Below are 22,473 nucleotides of genomic sequence, written 5' to 3' on the forward strand. Positions count from 1 at the left end.
AAGTGCCCCATCCAGTCTCTTCCTAAACACCTCCAGTGATGGTGACTCCACCACCTCCCTGGGCAGCCAATTCCAATGGCCAATCTCTCTTTCTGTGAAGAACTTCTTCCTAACATCCAGCCTAAACCTCCCCTGGTGCATCTGGAGACTGTGTCCTCTTGTTCTGTCACAGGTTACCCTTCAGGTAGTTGTGGAGAGCAATAAGAATCACAGACCACTAGGGGTTAGAAGGGACTTCCAGAGATCATCAAGGCCAACCCTCCCGACAAAGCAGGATAATCTAGGGCAGGTCACACAAGAATGCATCCAGGCAGGTTTTGAAAGTCTCCAGAGAAGGAGACTCCTAAGGTCTCCCCTGAGCCTCCCCTGCTCCAGGCTAAACAACCCCAGCTCCCTCAGCTACTCCTCTGGCTGTGCTTGGGCCTCTGGAAATGCAGGGGCTGCTTAGAATGAGTAGATGGCTCGGTCTGGCTGCTGCTGTTCCCTGCTTAGCTTTGGAAATCTGTTGTAGCCAGAGATCTTGATCAGAATTTGCCTATCAAAAATATTGTCACCATCAGAGCAGTGCTGTTTCTTTCCATTTGCACTGGCTTCCCAGTGGTACACACATGCACAACCAGTGTGTCCAGCAGGAGTAGGGAAGTGATAGTGCCTTGTGCCCGGCCCTGCTGAGGTCACAGCTGGAGTGCTGGGTTCAGTTCTGAGCACCACAGGATAAGAAAGATATTGAGGGGCTGGAGGGTGTCCAGAGAAGAGCAATGAGGATGGGGAAGGGTTTGGAGGGAGTCATATGAGGAGAAGCTGAGGGTACTGGGGTTGTTCAGTCTGGAGAAGGCTGAGGAGAGATCTTATTGCCCTCTGTGGCTACCTGGAAAGAGGCTGGAGTGAGGCTGGTGTTGGTCTCTTCTGCCAAGTAACCAGAGATAGGATCAGAGGAAATGGGTTTGAGCTGTACCAGGGGGGGTTTAGATTGGACAGGAGGAAAAACTTCTTTCCTAAGAGAGTGGTGAGGGGTTAGGACAGGCTGCCCAGGGAGGTGGCAGTCACCATCCCTGGAGGTGTTGAAGATGCTGTAGATGTGGTGCATCAGGAAGTAGTTTAGTGGTCATTGTAGTTGGGTTGCAGCTGAGCTTGATGACCTGAGTGGTCTTTCCAGTCATAGTGATTCTCCAATTCTATGATCCTTTTTGATCCTTATTCAGGGTTTGGTGACCCCAATCACTTTCTTTTGCTCAAAAATAAGCTGCATTTGCAGAGAGCAGCTGTAGGCTTTTTTTGCCATTGCTATAAACATCTTACCTGGAGAAAGCATTCCCTTTCCTGTTTCATTTAACCATAAGGCAGCTCCAAGGAAGAGATACATCTTATTAGTAAGAAATAATGAGAAACTAAAGAATATTTGAGGGCATGGATACCACAGCAGCCTATACCACAAAACTTTCCCATGCCTATACAATGAGATAACAGGCAAATTTTGTCTCCAGTAACCTACTGAGAAGGAGCTTTAGGGGTATCCAGACATCATGAAATTGTGTTCAACTTCACATAAAATAATAACTGGGTGAAAGAAATAAAAGAAGACAACTAGCTGCAAGGAAGAGCTGAGTTCAGAAGCATTCATTCAACTAGAAGTGTGATCTGTACAAAGCTGGGGAGGGGTTTGGAGCACAGCCCTGTGAGGAGAGGCTGAGGGAGCTGGGGTTGCTTAGCCTGGAGAAGAGGAGGCTCAGGGGAGACCTTCTTGCTGTCTACAACTCCCTGAAGGGAGGTTGTAGCCAGGTGGGGGTTGGTCTCTTCTCTCAGGCAACCAGCACCAGAACAAGAGGACAGAGTCTCAGACTGCACCAGGGGAGGTTTAGGCTGGAGGTTAGGAAGAAGTTCTATAGAGAGAGAGTGATTGCCCATTGGAATGTGCTGCCCAGGGAGGTGGTGGAGTCACCATCCCTGGAGATGTTCAGGAGGAAACTTGATGGGGTGTTTGGTACCATGGTTTAATTGCTTAGGTGGATTGGTTGATGGGTTGGACATGATGATCTTGAAGATCTGTTCCAACCTGGTTTATTCTATTCTAATCTGCAGAAGACTGAGAATGGATTTAATAAATGTTGATAAATATCTCAGAGCTGGGTGTCAAGAGGAAGAGGACAGGCTCTGCTCAGTTGCACCCTGTGATAGGACAAGGGGTGATGGATATAAACTACAGCACAGGAGGTTCCACCTCAACATAAAGAGGAGCTTCTTCACTGCAAGGGTCACAGAACACTTTAACAGCCTCTCCAAAGAGGTTGTGGATTCTTCTCTGGAGACTTTCAGAACCTATCTGGTTGTGTTCCTATGTGGTCCTGCTCTAGCAGGGGGGGTTAGACTCAATGATCTTTGGAGGTCCCTTCCAACCCATAACATCCTGTGATCCTATGAACTCAGAGAATTGGGCCCTAGGAATATTTTGGTTTAGTGCCACCATAACACAACCTGCTCCACCCCTACCATTTCTGCACCCATCCCAAAGCTAGGGGCAAGACCCTCACCAGCCAATATACCACAGAGAGGAGCTCAGCCCCAGTAAGGAAGCCCAGCCAGCACCCATGGGGGATATTGGAGTGATCATCAATCATTGCCCTAACAACCGGGGGGCCACCAGGCCCCCCGGCCTTTGTTGTCACCACCACCATCACCCAGTGTGCACCAGGGGCACTCACCAGAGATGAGAGGAGGATCCTCAGCCCAGATGGGCTCAGTTTAGGGCTCCTGCCTTTCCTGGTGGGGATTATAAAGGGGAGTGGGTGGGGAGGGTCAAGTGGCAACACCTGGGGTGGGAGGAGACTCCAATAAAACCCAGGTGCTCTGGGATTTGAGGGGAAAAAGGGGGGAAATGGGGCAGGTGAGGGACTTTAGGGTGTCAGGTAATGATAGGACTAGAGGGAATGGAATAAAATAGAAATGGGTATATTCAGATTGGATGCTAGGAAGATATTCTTCACAGAAAGAGTGATTGGCTGTTAGATTGGGCTGCCCAGGGAAGTGGTAGAGTCACTGTCCCTGGAAGTGTTTAAAATAAGACTAGATGAGACAGTGCCATGGTTTAGTTGATTAGATGGTGCTGGGTGATGGGTTGGACTTGATGATCTTGAAGGTCTTTGCAACCTGGTTAATGTTGTGATTCTGTGATTCTGTGTCCAGGGAAGGGCAACAAAGCTGGGGAGGGATTTGGAGCACAGCCCTGTGAGGAGAGCCTGAGGGAGCTGGGGTTGCTTAGCCTGAAGAAGAGGAGGCTCAGGGGAGACCTTCTTGCTCTTTACAACTACCTGAAGGGAGGTTGTAGACAGGTTGGAGCTGGTCTCTTCTCCCAGGCAACCAGCACCAGAACAAGAGGACACAGTGCCAGGGGAGGTTTAGGCTGGATGTTAGGAAGAAATTCTTCCCAGAAAGAGAGATTGGCCATTGGAATGTGCTGCCCAGGGAGGTGGTGGAGTCACCATCACTGGAGGTGTTTAGGAAGAGACTGGATGAGGCACTTGGTGCCATGGTTTAGTTGATGAGATGGTGTTGGATGATAGGTTGGACTTGATGATCTCTGAGGTCTCTTCCAACCTGGTTAATTCTATTCTATTCTATTCTATTCTATTCTATTCTATTCTATTCTATTCTATTCTATTCTATTCTATTCTATTCTATTCTATTCTTCTTTTCCTTTCTATTCTATTCCTTTCTACTCTATTCTATTCTTATTATGCTGCAGTCTAGCAGTAAAGAAACTCTCCAAGCTGCCTGGTTTCTTAGCAGTCAATACATTTTTGATTGTGGCCTCTGAGTTTATTTTCCTCCCTTGCTGAGGTGTGGAGATCAAACAACTGAGAAGTGACAGCTTCAGCTTCCAGCTTGGGATGGTGAATTTCTGAATCCCTCCAGCAAGATCTAAGTGTTCCTTTGATTGTGCCTTCAGACACCTGGCTCTTCAAAAGCTGGCTTCAAAACAAGGGGAGAAATCCAAAGATTTTTTAATGTAGTTAAAAAAAATAATGAATTCCATGCATTAAACTGAGGGTTTCTTTTTTTGGGGGGGAACTTTGAAATAGTCCCTGGTTCTATTACAGTGGGACTGGATTCCTTCACTTGAAATGATGTGAATAATGGATTTTCCAATTTACAGAGAGGGATGGAGGTTTCTGAGAATTTTCAGAACTAATGGGAGGAAGAGAAATGGAGCTGGAGCAGCTGGTGAGCAGACCAACCACATGGAAGTCAAAGGGTCATTACAGGAAAAAAGCAAAGGCAGGCAGAGAAAGCCCAAGTACTTCTCAGGAAAGAATGAAAAATCAGTTGTGATTCTTACTGAGCAGAAGTTGAAGCTAAAATATTTGAAAGTCAAAACCTGAAATACTTCTTTAGCAATTATTTATAGGGCAAAAGGGAAATGAGTCAACCTTCTGGCACAGTGACCATCCTGGAGCAATCTCAGTGACTGCAATGTAGTCCCTATTAAGTTTCTGTGTTTGTTCTGATCCCTTAGTTAGTTAGAGCTCAAATGCTGTTCTGCATCTGCCATCCATCTCTGCAGACACATAGAGTGATGTTCATAGCAATGATTGTTAGACAGCTGTACAGAAAATAGAATCAGAGAATCATCAAGGTTGGAAAAGACCTTTAAGATCACTGAGTCCAACTGTAACCTAACTGCCACAACCACTAAACCATCTCCTGAAGCTCCACATCTACAGCTTCTTCAACACTTCCAGAGGTGGTGACTCCACCACCTCCCTGGGCAGCCTGTTCCAACCCCTCACCACTCTCACAGGAAACAAGTTTTTCCTCATGTCCAAACTAAACCACTCCTGGCAACTCTCAAACCCTTTTCCTCTCCTCCTATTGCTGGTTACCTGGGAGAAGAGACCAACACCAGCCTCACTCCAACCTCCTTCCAGGTAGCTGCAGAGAGCAATAAGATCTCTCCTCAGCCTTTTTCTTCTCCAGACTGAACAACCCTAGCTCCCTCACCCCCTCCTCATATGACTCCCTCCAAACCCCTCCCTATCCTTGTTGCTGGACACCCTCCAGCCCCTCAATGTCTTTCCTATCCTGTGACATCCAGAACTGAACCCAGCACTGAAGCCTTGGCCTCACCAGGGCTGAGTAGAGTGGCACCATCACTGCCCTTCTCCTGCTGGACACCTTAGGTCAGTTAAAGTTTCTGGTCAGGAATAGCAATTTGTGAAATGGAATCACCACCACCCAAGTGATAATGCTGTTTTAAGATACAATTTTGTTCTAAGTAGAAAAAAACTTTTACAGTTTTGAGGTTTGAGCTGAACAGAAGCTCTAAAATGTTTTTCATTTTGTATGCAAACTATAATTCAGGATGATAATGGGGATGAAAATCATAGCAATTAAATGAACCTATGCAAGGGAACTGCTTGAGAGAGTCCAGCACAGAGCCACAAAGCTGCTGAAGGCAGTGGAACATCTCCCTGCTGAGGTCAGGCTGAGGGAGCTGGGGCTCTTTAGCTTGGAGCAGAGGAGCCTGAGGGGTGACTTCATTCCTGTTGATAAAGATGAGTTGTCAAAGAATGCTAGGAGCTGGAAGGGACCTCAAGATCAGCCAGTCCAACTCCCCTGGCAGAGCAGGTCACACAGGAATGCAGGTAGGTTTAGAATGTCTCCAGAGAAGGAGACTCCACAGCCTCTCTGGGCAGCCTGCTCCAGGGCTCTGGCAACCTCACAGATAAAAAGTTTTCTCTGTGGAACCTCCTTTGCTCCAGCTTGCACCCAGTGCCCCTTGTCCTATCATTAGACACCACTGAGCAGAGCCTGGCTCCATCCTCCTGACACTGCCCTGCACATCTTTATCAACAGGAATGAGGTCACCCCTCAGGCTCCTCTGCTCCAAGCTAAAGAGCCCCAGCTCCCTCAGCCTGTCAAGGAGATGTTCCACTGCCTTCAGCAGCTTTGTGGCTCTGCTCTGGACTCTTTCAAGCAGTTCCCTGGGGTCCTTCTGGAACTGAAGTGCCCAGAGCTGGACAGAATACTCCAGATGTCACCTCAGTAGGGCAGAGTAGAGGGGGAGGAGAATCTCGTTTGACCTGGTGGGCACATTGCATCTAAGACACCCAAGGGTGCCATTTGATAGCTAAGGTACAACTTCTTCATGTGTTTTGTGGCATTTGGTGGATTTAGTTTGGTTTTAATATTGATTGCCCAGATAGTCTATGGGTTAGTCTCAATCTAGGTTTCAGAGAGGTTGTTGATAGTAGGGAGGTGAGATACACTTTTCACACCCATAGCAAAAGTTGACCAAATTAGGGTAGAGGACTTCAATCTTCTGTGGGAGCTGAGCAGCTTCTGTGTGCAGTTCAGGATAGCAAGAAGTTGTAGGTCAGAGAGCCACTGGATGTCACTGTTGTTCTGCAGTAGGGAAATGGGCTCATGTTCTTCTGCAATGCCTTTTTTTTTTCTGTCCTTTAATGCAACAGGAATACTGCTGGAAAAGGTAACTACCAAAGTCAACAGCATAACTTTGTCCTTATGGCTAATGAAAGGTGGTAAAATTCCCATTGCTTCAGATATCAGGGAGCTAAAGATGGTCCTCATGTGTGGGGACTTTATTAATAAGCTCTACAACTACCTGAAGTTGTGAGTTGAGGTTGGAGTGAGGAGGGGGCAGCCTGTTCTCCGTGGTGGCAAGTGACAGGACCAGAGGAATTGGTTTCAAGCAGGATAGGATAGGATATGATAGGGTAGGATAGGGTAGGATAGGATAGGGTAGGATAGGATAGGGTAGGATAGGGTAGGATAAGATAGGATAGGGTAGGATAGGATAGGATAGGATAGGATAGGATAGGGTAGGATAGGATAGGATAGGATGGGATCAACCACATTGGAAGAGACCTGCAAGATCAGCAATTCTAACTGATCACCCAACCCTATCTAATCAACTAGATCATGGCACTAAGTGCCTCATCCAGGCTTTTCTTAAACACCTTTAGGGACATCAACCCCACCACCTCCCTGGGCAGCACATTCCAATGGCCAATCTCTCTTTCTGTGAAGAACTTCTTTCTAAGATCAAGCCTAAACTTACCCCGTCTCAGCTTGAGACTGTGTCCTCTTGTTCTGGTGCTGGTTGCCTGGGAGGAGAGACCAACCCCCACCTGGCTACAACCAGCCTTCATGTGGTTGCAGACAGCAAGAAGGTCTCCCCTGAGCTGTGCCAGGAGAGGAAATATTCACTGAAAGGGTTCTCAAACATTGGAATGGTCTGACCAGGGCAGTGCAGGAGTCACACTTCCTGTGCTTCTGTGGTAGTGGTTCATTACCAGGGGAGGTTTAGGCTCGATGTTAGGAAGAAATTCTTCCCAGAAAGAGTAACTGGCCATTGGAATATGCTGCCCAGGGAGGTTGTGGAGTCATCATCACTGGAGGTGTTTAGGAAGAGACTGGATGGGGTGCTTGGTGCCATGGTTTAGTTGATTAGATGGTGTTGGGTGATAGGTTGGACTCGATGATCTCCAAGGTCTTTTCCAACCTGGTTAATTCAATTCAATTCAATTCAATTCTATTCTATTCTATTCTATTCTATTCTATTCTATTCTATTCTATTCTATCCTATCCTATCCTATCCTATCCTATCCTATCCTATCCTATCCTATTCTATAGTCCTGATTTTATAGCCTCCTCTCTCTCTCCCATGTCTCACCTCTCTCTCCATCTCTCAGGATCAGCCATTGATTTCGTCGTCCAGAATGCCATGGCGGAATCTCATGGAGGGAGACCCAGCGCATCCAAAGTGGCCATAGTCATCGTGTCAGGGAGATCAGAAGACACCCTGGAGGCTGCTGCACTTGCTGCAAGGATGAACAGTAAATCTCCTTTTGCTCTTGCTATTTTAAGCAGCTTTGTCACTTTTTCACGTGCTGCACCAGGACAAAGGATGAAAACTGTAGGCTCTAAGTTCAGGATCAGCTGTGAGTAATGCTCTGGTAAGAAACAGGCCTGAACAAAATGTGCCTGCTGTAATTCTGGTAAAGCCAGGTAAATCCTGGGAAATTTGGGTCCAACCTGCAATTCAAGCTGAACAGCTTCCATAGACTTCCTTAATTAGTGACATTTCATTTTCTGAGGACCTGTGGATAGACAGGGAGGAGAGACGTGGCTGAACATTACAAGTACAATACTGTTGCCATACAGTGAGTCTTGAAATGTTCATCATCATTACTATCATCATCATCAATATTATTATTGTTGTGTAATAATATTATATGATGTATATAACAACAACAACAACAATAACTCTGTACTGGGTTAGGAACTGGCTGGAGGGCCGAGCCCAGAGAGTGGTGGTGAATGGTGCCACATCCAGCTGGCAGCCAGTCACCAGTGGTGTGCCCCAGGGATCAGTGCTGGGCCCCATGCTCTTTAACATCTTTATTGATGATCTGGATGAGGACATTGAGTTCATCATCAGTAAATTTGCAAGCTGGGGGCAGGAGTTGATCTGCTGGAGGGTAGAGAGGCTTTGCAGAGGGACCTCGACAGGCTGGACAGAGTCCAAGGGCAGGAGATTGAACACATCCAAGTGCCGGGTTCTGCACATTGGCCACAGCAACCCCATGCAGAGCTACAGGCTGGGGTCAGAGTGGCTGGAGAGAAGCCAGGCAGAAAGGGACCTGAGGGTACTGGTTGATAGTAGGCTGAACACGAGCCAGCAGTGAGGCCAGGTGGCCAAGAAGGCCAATGGCATCCTAGCCTGCAACAGGAATAGTGTGGCCAGCAGGAGCAGGGAGGTCATTCTGCCCCAGGACTCAGCACTAGTTAAGCCACACCTTGAGTCCTGTGTCCAGTTCTGGGCCTCTCAGTTTAGGAAAGATGTTGAGTTGCTGGAAGGTGTCCAGAGAAGGGCAACAAAGCTGGGGAGGGGTTTGGAGCACAGCCCTGTGAGGAGAGGCTGAGGGAGCTGGGGTTGCTTAGCCTGGAGAGGAGGAGGCTCAGGGGAGATCTTCTTGCTGTCTACAGCTCCCTGAAGGGAGGTTGTAGCCAGGTGGGGGCTGGTCTCAGGCAACCAGCACCAGACCAAGAGGACACAGTCTCAAGCTGCACTAGGGGAGGTTTAGGATGGATGTTAGGAAAAAGTTCTTCACAGAAAGAGAGATTGGCCATTGGAATGGGCTGCTCAGGGAGGTGGTGGAGTCACCATCACTGGAGGTGTTTAGGAAGAGAATGGATGTGGCACTTGGTGCCATGGTTTAGTTGATTAGATGGTGTTGGGTGATAGGTTGGACTTGATGATCTTTGAGGTGTTTTTCCAACCTGGTTAATTCTATTCTAAGTCTAAATAATAATGATGAGGATGATGATGATGATAGTAATAATAATAATAATAATAATAATAATAATAATAATAATAATAATAATAATAATAATAATAATAATATAGTTATAGTAAAAAAAATAGAGAATTTGAGCAGATTTTTGCACAGACCTCTGCAGGGGTAGACAGATTTTGCTGTCAGTGTGTGCTGCATGATGTTTTTTATTGCAACTTTTCTGACTGTAGTCTTTGTACCTCAACTTCCTGAGGAACATTGACTCCTTTATAGGTTGCTTTGGGGAGTATTGAGTAAGGCATGGACTAAAGAGCAGCCATCAAGGATTATATTTTAATTAAGTGGTTTGAAAACAACCTAACTGCCATGGAACTGAAGAAAGAAATGTTTTAAGTTGGAAGAAAAAACACAGGGAAAATGTCATTAAATCCACAGCTGCATTTTGCTGAGCACGCCTCATCTTCTTATGCTTGGGACTAATAAAGCTTGTCTTAGCTAATCAGAGCATCACCATTTTCACTCTGACTTGCCATTAGCCAATGTGGAGGAGTGATGCAAGTAATACATGGTAATTGAGTGCTGAAACAAACCTACTTTCCCCAATTATTTTATCATTTTAAGAAGCAAATGGGGGTGGTGGTGGGGGAAATACAGAAGCAGAGGTATCCTTCTCCTCTGCATTGCCCACTTAAAACTGCTTCTCTTTTCCTAGGGGTATCCCTGTTTCCAGTTGGAGTTGGGAGTGGGTATGATGAAGAGCAGCTAAGGACTTTGACTGGGCCATCAGCTGCTAACAGAATCATGAAGCTTCAGAATTTTGAAGACTTATCCACCATGATCACTTTGAACAGTGAATTCATCAACAAAGTGTGCATGGGTAAGTCCAGCATAGCTGAAGTAAGACCCCCTAAAGAGGAATGCCAAATAAGGATGATTTCTCTTGGTTTGAGAAGTCAGCCCAGTGCTCTTTTGCTACTGTCACCAGGATCACCTCACCTAGACAACCACCATCCCTTAGGTGGAACACACAGTCTGAGCCCTTTCAGCCAGGCTTTCAAAACTGCTTAGGCCTGAACTTTCAAGCCATTGTCTGAATAATGATCAGGGCTGGTCATTAATTGAAAGACACCAAGAAAGCTCCAGCTGTCATGAGTGAATGGGGGCATGCTTCAGAAATGCTGCAAGTCGGTTGTGAGTAAAGATTTCTAATGACTTGCTCTTCTGCACAAACCTAAGCCTTATATACACATCTATAGAGAATTCAGCCAAAGTGTAAGGCAAAAAAAAAGGGATAAGAATCATAGAATCATAGAATGGTTTGAGTTGGAAGGGATCTCCAGAGGTCATCTATTTCTATCCCCTGCAGTCAGCAGGGATATCTTCCACTACAGCAGGTTGCTCAGGAGCCTTATCCAGCCTGACCTTGAATATTTCCAGGCATGGGGCCTCAACTGCCTTCCTGGGCAACCTGTTGCTGTGTTCCACACCTTGATGATAAAGAACTTGTTCCTCACATCCAATCTAAATCTGTTCTTCTCTCATTTCAAACCATTGTCCCTCATCCTGTCACTGCAGGCCTTTGCAAACAGTCCCTCTGCAGCTTTCTTGTAGCCCCCTTCAGGTACTGGAAGGCTTCTCTTAGGTCTCCCCTGAGCCTCTTTCTCTCCAGGCTGAACAACCCCAGCTTCCTCAGATTGTCCTCATAGCTGAAGTGTTCCAGCTGCCTGATCATTTTCATGGGCCTCCTCTGGCCCTGCTCCATCAGGACCATGTCCTTCCTGTGTTGAGGGCTCCAGAGCTGGATGGAGCACTGAAGCCCAGGATGCCATTGGCCTTCTGGGATGCAAGCTCACACTGCTGGCTTATGTGCAGCTCCTCATCCACCAGCACCCTCAAGCCCTTTTCTGCAAGGGCTTCTCTCAATCTCATCCTCCCTCAGCCTGCATTGATATCCAGGATTACCCCAGCCTGAGCGCAGCACCTCGCACTTTGCCTTATCGCACCTCATAAGCTTCTACTCAGGCCGCATCTCCAGCCAGTCCAGGTCCCTCTGGATGGCAGCATCCCACCCTCCAGACTCATCAACCACATCACTCATCTTGGTGTCATCTGTGTATCAGTTTTGTGGCATGACAATGTGAGAAGTATGTGTCTATGAAATGAGAACAGTGACAAGCAAGCTCTTTATGCAATGCTGTACAATGGTAGCATCCATATGCTGGATACTCTGTCATTCAGAGGACAAGTTAGGTACTTTGAAAGCATTTAGGTCATCTTTTAAACCTTTTAAGTGCTATTAGCTTTGGTACACTTCCATACATCAAAGACACCAATCCAGGAGGGGGAAATTAGACTTTACAGATTGCAGGGAATTTAAATAAAACAAAAACTTCCACAAACCAACAAAACCCAAGCAAAACCAAGTAGTTTCCCACCCTATGGCAAAGGCTTTATCATCAGCTTATAAATACCATCATCAGTTTATAGAATAGAATGGAATGGGATGGAATGGAATGGAATGGAATGGAATAGAATAGAATAGAATAGAATAGAACTAACCAGGTTGGAAAAGACCTTTGAGATTATCAAGTCCAACCTATCACCCAATACCATCTAATCAACTAAACCATGGCACCAAGCACCCCATCCAGTCTCTTCCTAAACACCTCCAGTGATGGTGACTCCACCACCTCCCTGGGCAGCACATTCCAATGGCCAGTTACTCTTTCTGGGAAGAATTTCTTCCTAACATCTAGCCTGAACCTCCCCTGGTGCAGCTTGAGACTGTGTCCTCTTGTTCTGGTGCTGGTTACCTGGGAGAAGAGACCAACCCCCACCTGGCTACAACCTCCCTTCAGGTAGTTGTAGAGAGCAAGAAGGTCTCCCCTGAGCCTCCTCCTCTCCAGGCTAAGCAACCCCAGCTCCCTCAGGCTCTCCTCACAGGGCTGTGCTCCAAACCCCTCCCCAGCTTTGTTGCCCTTCTCTGGACACCTTCTAGCAACTCAACATCTTTCCTAAACTGAGGGGCCCAGAACTGGACACAGGACTCAAGGTGTGGCCTAACCAGTGCTGAGTAATCAACTAAACCATTATGTAAAGGGTGAATCCTGAGAGGATGGATGGAGCCAGACTGTTCCTGGTGGTGCCCAATGGCAGGACAAGGGACAATGGGTGGAAGTTGAGGCATAGGAAGTTTCATTTAAATATGTGAAAAAAGTTTTTCACTGTGATGGTGACAGAGCTCTGGAACACCCTGCCCAGGGGGATTGTGGAGTCTCCCTCTCTGGAGATATTCAAAACTCACCTGGATGTCTTCCTGTGTGATCTGCTCTAGGTGACCCTGCTCTGGCAGCGGGGTTGGACTGGATGAGCTTTCGAGGTCCCTGCCAGCCTCTGAAATGCTCTGATTCTGTGAAAAGGGAGAGATGATTTCCCCCCCACACACAAATTTAATTGTCTAAGGTATCTGTCATTCAAGGTTTTTTGAGCTTTGTGCTGTTAGAAACATTTTCACACAAAGGAAAAGCTTTCACCCTCTGGTACTGATAGGTTATACCCCCAGGTTGCAACAGGGATATAGCGACGGGCTTCAAATTCCTGCTCCCCCTTCTATATCCTGGATCAACATAATGCAGGGCAAGAAAGTCACATATTTTACAGTGTGAGGACAGGAAATGCATCTTCAAAAGCTTGTTTTCAAAAGAAAAGAAAGAAAATGGCAGCTGTTTGAATCCAGACAACGGCAGCTGTTTGATGCTCTGGAGAGGTTTTAAAGTGCCAGAAGTGATCCCAGTGGAGACTGCTCTCGGATATCTCTAAGCTGCACTGTGCAGACTCTGCAACTTCCTCATTCTTAGTGGTAGTTGACTCTGCAAAAAAAGTCCACTGCTGATATAGGCAAAATTAAACCCTTGCTAATGCTGGGATACCAAACTGGGAGGCTTGGCTGATACCCCTGAAGGCTGTGCAGCCATTCAGCGAGAGTGGGACAGAGCTGGGCAAAGAGGAACCTAATGAGGTTCAAAAAGGATAAGTGCAGAGTCCTGCATCTGGGAAGGAAGAATAAACTGCACCAGTACAGGTTAGGAGGTGATCTGCTGGGGAGCAGCCCTGTGGAGAAGGATCTGGGAGTCCTGGTGGACTACACATTCTGCATGGGACAGCAGTGTGCCCTTGTGGCCAAGAAGGCTAATGGGATCCTGGGGTGCAATAAGAGGAATGTGTCCAGCAGATCCAGGGAGGTTCTCCTCCCCCTCTATTCTGTTCTGGTGAGACCACACCTGGAATATTGCATCCAGTTCTGGGCTCCCCAGTTCAAGAGGGACAGGGATCTACTGGAGAGAGTCCAATGGAGGGCAACAAGCATGATGGAGGGAGTGGAGCACTGCCTGATGAGGAGAGGCTGAGAGCCCTGGGGTTGTTTTAGTCTGGAGAAGAAGAGACTGAGAGGGGATTGAATAAATGTTTGTAAATATCTGAGGGCTGGGTGGCAAGAGGGAGGGGACAAACTCTGCTCAGTTGCACCCTGTGATAGGACAAGGGGCAATGGATATAAACTGCACCACAGGAGGTTCCACCTCAACGTGAGGAAGAACTTCTTTACTGTGAGGGTGACAGAGCACTGGAAGAGACTGCCCAGAGAGGTTGTGGAGTCTCCTTCTCTGGAGACTTCCAAAACCCATCTGGATGTGTTCCTGTGTGACCTGGGCTAGATTCTATGGCCCTGCTCTGGCAGGGGGAGTTGGATTTGATGATCTTTGGAGGTCCCTTCCAACCTCTAACATCCTGTGAGCCTGGAAGATGCTGTGCAGTCACTAAAATAATGAGACAGTGGTTTGCAGACAGGATATGTGGATGCTATTGTAGTAGAAATGCCAACAATATTAATAACAAATATCTTTATACACTGAAACCAAGGAGAAAAAGAGAAAAATCCTAGCCAGGGTTGAAGCAAGTTTGGGGACATTGCTATCCACAAATAAATGAATGCTTCAAATAGTTGGGTTTTTTGCTTTGTGGCTTTTTGATTCATTTGATTCCCTGAAGCAGGTGATTTTTTTTCTTGATTGAGTGTATCTTTCTTGATTGAGGTCACCCTCAGGAAATTTGCAGGTGATACCATGCTGAGTGGTGTGGTTGATGAGTCTGAAGGATGGGACGGGGCCAACCAGAGAGGTGGACTGTGGAGAAGCTCATGAGGTTCAATAGAGCAAAGTGTAAGGCCCTGCACCTAGGCCAGGGCAATCCACTGGATAAGGGAAGGAGGTGGCTAAAAAATGTCTGTTTCTCTTTCAGACCCTGTCAGAGAATGCATAGATGAGGATGGAAACAAAAAGAAAGTAAGTGTCTCGCTCTGGGTCTTCCATCTGGCTTCCAAGTGACAAAGTTCACGCAGGACCATCAATACTTTCATAGATAATCTGGAATGAAAAGTGTCAGGCAATGTGAAGAATCATTTCATGGGAAGAAGATGTTGGGTTTTGAACTGACAGGATTGCTCTGTACATAATGGAGACTTCCTCTAATGACCTGATCTTGCAGTGTGTTGAAGGCAGCACAGAGCTCAGATTGTTGACACCCTGTGTCTTCCCTGACAAAGGAAAAATGCATTTCCCTCTCCTGGTGAAAGAACTTCTGGGAAAGCTAGGCATGGCCAAAATAAAGATGAATGTACTGACAAAAGCAATTCCAGATCCTCCCCGTCTGCTAAAAATCAAAGAATCTTGCCCTAGGAATATTTTATAGGGAGAGAATTTTGGTGTGATTTCATTTGCTCTGGGGAGATCAGTCTCTTAAGTAATGACACCGAAGGTATGAGTCCTCAGTTGCAGAAAAGCTGTTTATTAATCCTGAGAACATGCTCAGAAATGTTAGTAAACCTGCCTGATAGATACAAATGATTCTGCTCCTTCCTCCCAGCTGAAAAGTCAAGGTTTGTGTCTATGATACTTTATGCATTTAAACACAGTGGCACAAGCCATGTTCTGTGCTTTCTAGTAGGAGTCAGTTAAGAGTTCTATCATAGCATTTAGCTTGAGTTTCCAGTACATTAGAAAGGTTCCTTTGATTTCCTCCCTCCCCCTCTTGTGAAGATATGAGTGTAAGGAAGGATGTGGCTAATTGAGACATGCTTTCTAGAATCCTCTTCCAGCACAGTTGGGCTGCCCAGGAAGGTGGTGGTGGAGTCACCATCACTGGAAGTGTTTAAGGAGAGACTGGATGAGGCACTTAGTGCCATGGTTTAGTTGATTAGATGGTGTTGGGTGATAGGCTAGACTCAATGATCTCAAAGATCTTTTCCAACCTGCTTAATTCCGTAACAGTAATTCTGTAATGGTTCACAAATCCACAGGGCTGAAGGTTCCAGGCTCTGTCCTAAATCAGAAAACACAGGCTCTTACCTCAAATCCCTGATATTTTAGGCATTTCTCAGAGAGTTACTGCAGCAGGCTCAGCTGCCCAAGTGGGATGGCTGTCGTGCACCTGGAGGCTGTGGGAACTGACCTCTCACAGTCTGCAAGGAAATCAGACTTCTCAGGATCAAAAATCTCAGCCTAAATCCTGTCAGTATCCTGAGAGATACTGCTTGTTACTTTATATTATTATTATTATTATTATTATTATTATTATTATTATTATTATTATTATTATTATTGATTTAGTTTGTCTGTTATTTCCTCTACCCTGGAAATTACTCTGAAGGAAGATTCAGGGCGAAGGTCACTGTTAGTAGCAGAAGGATGAAACATCCTAGATCAGGCCAAAAATTCATTCACCTCCCTGTATTATATGGCCCAAAATGGAAGTTAGGGAAGTAACAGTGTGTGAAAATTCCCTCAGTTCTCCTAGTCTTGTAACAATTTGACTCAGGGCCACTCTGAGCTCTGAGTGGTAGTTTTCTGTGCTTGACAGTGCTCAGTAGCTTTCTCCTGCAGGAACTCATTCGATCACGGTTTGAATTCATGGAAGTTTGTAATCCCCATCACATCCAGGGACAAGGAGTTCCCATAAGTGCTAAACACACACTGAGTAAAGAGCATTTAGCAATGTTCAGGCTGTGTTTAACTATTCTGATAGATGAACTTGGCAGCTGACAGAAAATAGAATGGAATGGAATGGAATGGAATGGAATGGAATGGAATGGAATGGAATGGAATGGAATAGAATAGAATAGAATAGACCAGGTTGGAAGAAACCTTCAAGATCATCACATCCAACCTATCACCCAACACCACCTAATCAACTAAACCATGGCACCAAGCACCCTATCAAGTCTCCTCCTAAACACCTCCAATGATGGTGACTCCACCACCTCCCCAGGCAGCCCATTCCAATGGGCAATCACTCTCTCTGTGTAGAACTTCTTCCTAACATCCAGCCTAAACCTCCCCTGGTGCAGCTTGAGACTGTGTCCTCTTGTTCTGGTGCTGGTTGCCTGGGAGAAAAGACCAACCTCTGCCTGTCTACAACCTCCCTTAAGGTAGTTGTAGAGAGCAATAAGGTCACTCCTGAGTCTCCTCTTCTCCAGGCTAAGCAACCCCAGCTCCCTCAGCCTCTCCTCATAAGGCTTATGCTCCAAACCCCTCCCCAACTTTCTTGCCCTTCAAGCAGACAGCTCCCTGACTCAATTAAAAGTGCCAGCTGATGAAGCCAGTCGAGGCCCATGGCTCTGCCTCCTGCAGATGCACAGCAAGGGAAAGAGTGAGCAAGTTCAGGTCTGTAGGTTGAGAGCTCCCTCAGAGAGGAAGTCTGAGGCTTCCTCCGGTGTGCTGGCAGGCTCTTCGGTTTCAGCAGACTTATCCTTCACAACTGAGAATCCCCTGCTTTTGCTTTCTTTTCCCTCCTAGTTTTCACTCCTACAATGTTGAGTCATTTGGGATTTCAGCTTTCTTGGTCTTCAGAGTCCCTGCCTTCCCCCCTGCCCCAGGATTCTTGGCTTTTTTGGGTCCTTCAGCTGATATTTTTTTGCTGGAGTGTGCTTGTCTTATTCAGCACTTAGAGATTTTTCCAGGAGATGTCCTGTTAAGGAGTGACATAAAAACAATTAGCTGCATATGGAAGCCAAAGGAGCCCTTGCCAGACATGCACAGCTGTCTGTAAGCACCTCCCAGGTGCTCCACTGTCAATGAGCTGTAGGCGAGACAAATGTAATTAAAAACCATTCCCTTTCTTCCTATCTAAACATTTTTTCCCCCCATGCTTAAAACCACTCATGTTGCATTTTCACAGCTTCCTCTAGGGTCACAAGCCTGAAAAATATTAACCCACTTTGAGGACAAGTTGCCTCCTGAAAGAAACAGAGCAAGCAGGTCCAGTCAGTTCGCTCCTATTTAACATGTAAAGTTTTGTAGCTGCGACTGTGGCAGCTCCCTTTTAGACTCCAGGGTGTTGCACAGCTCAGAGATACAGAGCAATACTTTCCATGTCATCACTGGTGGCTGTTCTTGGTTTGCACATTAAGGCCAAGAGCAGACTATAAATTCTGTTGTGGTCACCCAGGTGTTTTATCACGTTGCTCTTCTCTTTCATGGCAATGATGGGGAGCAATCACCTTTGCTTCCCCATCTGTTTCTGTTTGTGAACATCCAGAAATGTTCCCCAGTTCATAGAGCCACTTGTTGCTAAGTGCTTCTGGACTCACAGAATCCCAGAATATATCTGGTTGGAAGAGACCTCCAAGCTCATCCACTCCAATCTTTGACCCAGCCCTGAAGGTCTCAACACTAAACCACGTCCCTAAGCACCAGGTCTATACAGTGCTTGAACACCTCCAGGATGGTGACTCCAGCACTGCCCTGGGCAGACCATTCCAATGTTTGAGAACCCTTTCAGTAAAGAAATATTTCCTGAACCTCCCCTGGTGCAGCTTGGAACCATTTCCTCTGGTCCTGCTGCTTGTCACCAAGGAGAAGAGGCTGCCCCCTCCTCACTCCAACCTCCCTTCAGGTAGTTGTAGAGAGCAGTGAGGTCTCCCTTCAGCCTCCTCTTCTCCAGACTGAACTACCCCAGCTCCCTCAGCTGCTCCTCACAGGCCATGTGCTCCAGACCCTTCTCCAGCCTCATTGCCCTTCTCTGGACATGCTGCAGCACCTCAATGTCCTTCCCATAGTTGAGTGGCCCAGAACTGAACACAACACTCATGGTGTGGCCTCACCAGTGCTGAGCACAGGGGGATGATCACTTCCCTGTCCCTGCTGGCCGCGGTGCTTCTAATCCAAGCCAGGATGCCATTGGCTTTCTTGGCCACCTGGGCACACTGCTCACTTATGTTCAGCTGACTCTCAGCCAACAGCCCTAGGTCTCTCTCCAAGTTTCAGCTTTCCAACCACGCATTCCCAAGTCTGTAGACTCACTTGTGTAGAGACTGATCTGGAAAAGACTGTTTCCCACATTTGGAGATATTCCTGGGATTGCAGGCTCCAGGGATGAAGCCTCTGGTTTGAAATTCCTTGAGCCTGTTTATGAGTTTCAGAGCTCAGTGGGATTGGGACAGAGAGTTCAGCCTGCTGCAGATATGAATCTTGAGATATTCCAGACTGTGACTGCATCCAACTTCACCATCCTTTAGTAGTATGTAGTCCTGATGCCTTAAAGTTTAGGCTGGCCTTTAAAAGTGGAGATTTTTTTAATCATTTATTATTATTGTTGTTATTATTTATTATTATTAATAACTTAACCCCCCCACACACTATGTCTATCTGATAACATTGACCTAGTAAAGGAATCCTTTCCTTTGGGGAACAGAGGAGCTGCTTTAATGGTCTGGAGTTGTGGATAGAAGCATGTGGCCAAGAGTATTCCATGGAACAAAGATTGCTGATCCCTGCTGTGCCATGATCATCTGTGCTCAGGGCTCTCTCTAAAATAATTTTTCTGGCTGATGAAAGCTAAAGGCTTTGACATTTAAAGCAAAGCTGAGGGGAATTCTTTGCTGGCTATGCCATCCATGCGTGCTGCAGGGTGGCAAGCTAACAATAGATGGAGCACCAGATACTCCGTTCTGCAGGGGGAAAACATCTCCTGTTCTAGATCATTATCTTTTGCTTGGAATTCCAGAGTCTATTTCTTAGTGCTGCTAATTTAAACTTGTTCTGATGAAGTCCTCAATGCACTGCATTCTATTATTTAACCACCCAAGGCTAATTTGAGGAGCACTGCTGTCAGTGTCACTTTACTTGCTCTCCGGAGAGGATGGTGGCAGCAGCCAAGTTGGGCATTTTTCTACCCCCCCTGCCCATGTTTCTCTTCCCTTGTTAAATACCCCCTGTCTCCTTTTCTAGCCTGGTGATAAATGGACATTAGCAGACCAGTGCCACACTGTGACATGCTTTCCAGGAGATTACACAGTTCTGGAGAGCCACCAAATTAACTGTGAGAGGATGCCCAAACCGGTTTGTCACAGCAACCTTCCTGTCGTTAAGGTTGAAGAAACTTGTGGCTGCCGATGGATGTGTCCCTGTGAGTATTTCTCTTTGCATGTGTGCCTCTCCCTCCCCATCACAGAATCTCAGAAGGTTAGGGGTTGGAAAGGACCTGCAGAGATCATCCAGCCCAAGCCCTCTGCCAAAGCAGGTCACACGGGGGGTGGGTTTTGACAGTCTGCAGAGGAGACTCCACAACCTCTCTGGGCAGCCTGTTCCAGGGTTCTGGCACCCTCACCATAAAGAAATCAGCACTTGAAGTGTTTATCAGGAATGCCACGGTGATTGGAGCTGCCCAGTCATTTCAGACATCAAAGGTGCCTGCAGGGGGAGAAATTGATGCTGAACACCAGTTAGATATGCAGCTAGAAGCATGAGAGTCTCGCTGGTGCCTGGATGCTGTTTGCAAGTTCAGTCACTGTGAAGTTGCTTTGTGCATTAGTGAAGGGACAGTGCTTTATCAGAGAACCTCACAGTTCACTCCCAAAGCTGTGTGACCTGGGAAGGAGGATGTGTAGAAGAAAACAGAAATTTATCTCAGCAAGCTGCAAGTGATGCATCTAGCCAGGTGGGGTCGGTCTCTTCTCCCAGGCAACCAGAGGCAGAGCAAGAGGACACAGTCCCAGGCTGCACCAGGGGAGGTTTAGGCTGGATGTTAGGAAGAAATTCTTCATAGAAAGAGTAATTGGCCTTTGGAATGGGCTGCCCAGGGAGGTGGTGGGGTCACCATCACTGGAAGTGTTTGAAAAGAGACTGGATGGGGCACTTAGTGCCATGGTTTAGCTGATTAGATGGTGTTGGGCAATAGGTTGGACTTTATCTCGAAGGTCTATACCAACCTGGTTAATTCTGTGATTCTGTAAATCTCACACAGGAATGGTAAGTACTGTGTGATGAGTGCTCTGGCTGAGATGAGGAAGCTCCAAGCAACACTCACATTCAGTCCTCTGTTAGAAAGAGAGACTCTTAAGGAAATTTTGATAGATATGAAGGGAAGGCTTGAGGGAGGAAGGGTGATGATTTCAAACAGAAACCCAAGCTGGAGCCTGCAGATCACCTCAGTGCCCAGATAGATGCTCTGAAAACAATGAAATTATGGCAGCCAGGGGTGAAGGAGGCAGTGATGCCTGGCTGCATGCAGTGTGGCATTGGGCATCTGTCACAGGGAACAGAAAGTCTGTTTTATTGCTGACTTTTTAATACATGAACTTATAGCTGAAGATGCTGCAGTGCTCTGAAGATGCTGAGACCAGCATCTCAATATATTCATCAATGACCTGGATGAAGTCACAGAGGGCAATATCAGCAAGCTTGCTGCTGACACCAAACAGGGAGGAGTGGCTGGCACACCTGAAGGCTGTGCTGACATTCAGCCAGACCTGGACAGGCTGGATAGTTGAGCAAGGGAGAAATGGAATGAAATCCAAGAAGGACAAGAGTAGAGTCTGGCATCTGGGAAAGAGCAACCCCATGGACCAGTAGAAGTTAGGGACTGACCTGATGGAGAACAGTGTAGGGAAAAGGGACGTGGGGGTCCTGGTGGACAGAAGGATGACCATGAGCCAGCAATGTGCTTTTGTGGCCAAGAAGGCCAGTGACATCCTGGGGAGTATTAGAAGGACTGTGGTTAGTAGGTCAAGAGAGGCTCTCCTCCCCCTTTACTCTGCCCTGCTGAGGACACATCTGGAATATTGAGTCCAGTTCTGGGCCTCTCAGTTCAAGAAGGACCTCAGAGAACTTCTTGAAAGTGTTCAGCACAGAGATATAAAGGCAGTGGAACATCTCTCTGCTGACCTGAGGGAGCTGGGGCTCTTTAGCTTGGAGGAGCCTGAGAGATACACTCATTCATGTTCATAAGGGGCTGTGTTGGGAGGACAGTACTGAAGGGCTGCTATTAGGTCTCCCTGAAGACTTCTCTTCTCCAGGCTGAACAAGCCCACCTCCCTCAGCCTGTCCTCATAGCAGAGCTGTTCCAGCTCCATGATCATTTTCATGGTCCTTCTCTGGAGCAGGTCCACGTCCTTCCTGCATTGAGGGCTCCAGAGCTGAACACAGTACTCCAGGTGAGGTCTGAGCAGAGCAAAACGAAGAGGCAGATGAAGCATTTCCCAGAGTCTCTCCTCAATAACTTGCTGTGGCATTTGCAAATTCTTTCCCTTCCCAGCTTTCCAAAGTAATTGGTTCCATGTGCCTGTAAAGCTTGTGAAGAGACATCCCAATTTGAACAAAAGCAGATGCTTTGATGGCTTTTCAAAGTGATTTTCTCTGTCTGCAGGTGTCTGTATTGGGAGCTCATCTCGACATATTGTCACCTTTGATGGGCTGAATTTCAAGCTGACTGGCAACTGCTCCTACACCTTATTTCAAGACAAGGAACATGATGTTGAAGTTCTGCTTCATGAAGGACCATGCAGAGCCATGCCGAAGATGAGCTGTATGGACTCCATTGAAGTGAAACACCGTGGTGTAGCTGTTCAGCTCTTCAGTGACATGGCAGTAAGCTAAACGCAATTAAGTCACAGGATCACAGGATATTAGGGTTTGGAAGGGACCTCTGGAGATCCTCCAGTCCAACCCCAACTGCCAGAGCAGGACCACAGAGTCTAGCACAGGTCACACAGGAATGCATCCAGGTGGATTTGGAAAGTCCCCAGAGAAGGAGACTCCACAACCTCTCTGGGCAGCCTGTTCCAGTAGTCTGTTACCCTTACAGTAAAGAAGTTCTTCCTCATCTT

General features: G+C 46.8%; 1 protein-coding gene across 1 annotated transcript in view; it reads left to right on the top strand.

Annotated features, from left to right (window-relative positions):
• Positions 1 to 22,473, top strand: part of VWF (von Willebrand factor) — a 161,496-nt gene that overhangs the window by 98,877 nt on the left and 40,146 nt on the right. The window contains exons 30-34 of the mRNA XM_054177869.1: positions 7,710 to 7,853; positions 10,030 to 10,194; positions 14,613 to 14,656; positions 19,598 to 19,775; positions 22,014 to 22,234. Coding sequence (XP_054033844.1) covers positions 7,710 to 7,853; positions 10,030 to 10,194; positions 14,613 to 14,656; positions 19,598 to 19,775; positions 22,014 to 22,234 — 752 coding nt within the window. The remainder of the gene's footprint in view (positions 1 to 7,709; positions 7,854 to 10,029; positions 10,195 to 14,612; positions 14,657 to 19,597; positions 19,776 to 22,013; positions 22,235 to 22,473) is intronic.

This window comes from Dryobates pubescens, chromosome Z (genome assembly GCF_014839835.1).
Source record: "Dryobates pubescens isolate bDryPub1 chromosome Z, bDryPub1.pri, whole genome shotgun sequence".
Taxonomy (NCBI): domain Eukaryota; kingdom Metazoa; phylum Chordata; class Aves; order Piciformes; family Picidae; genus Dryobates; species Dryobates pubescens.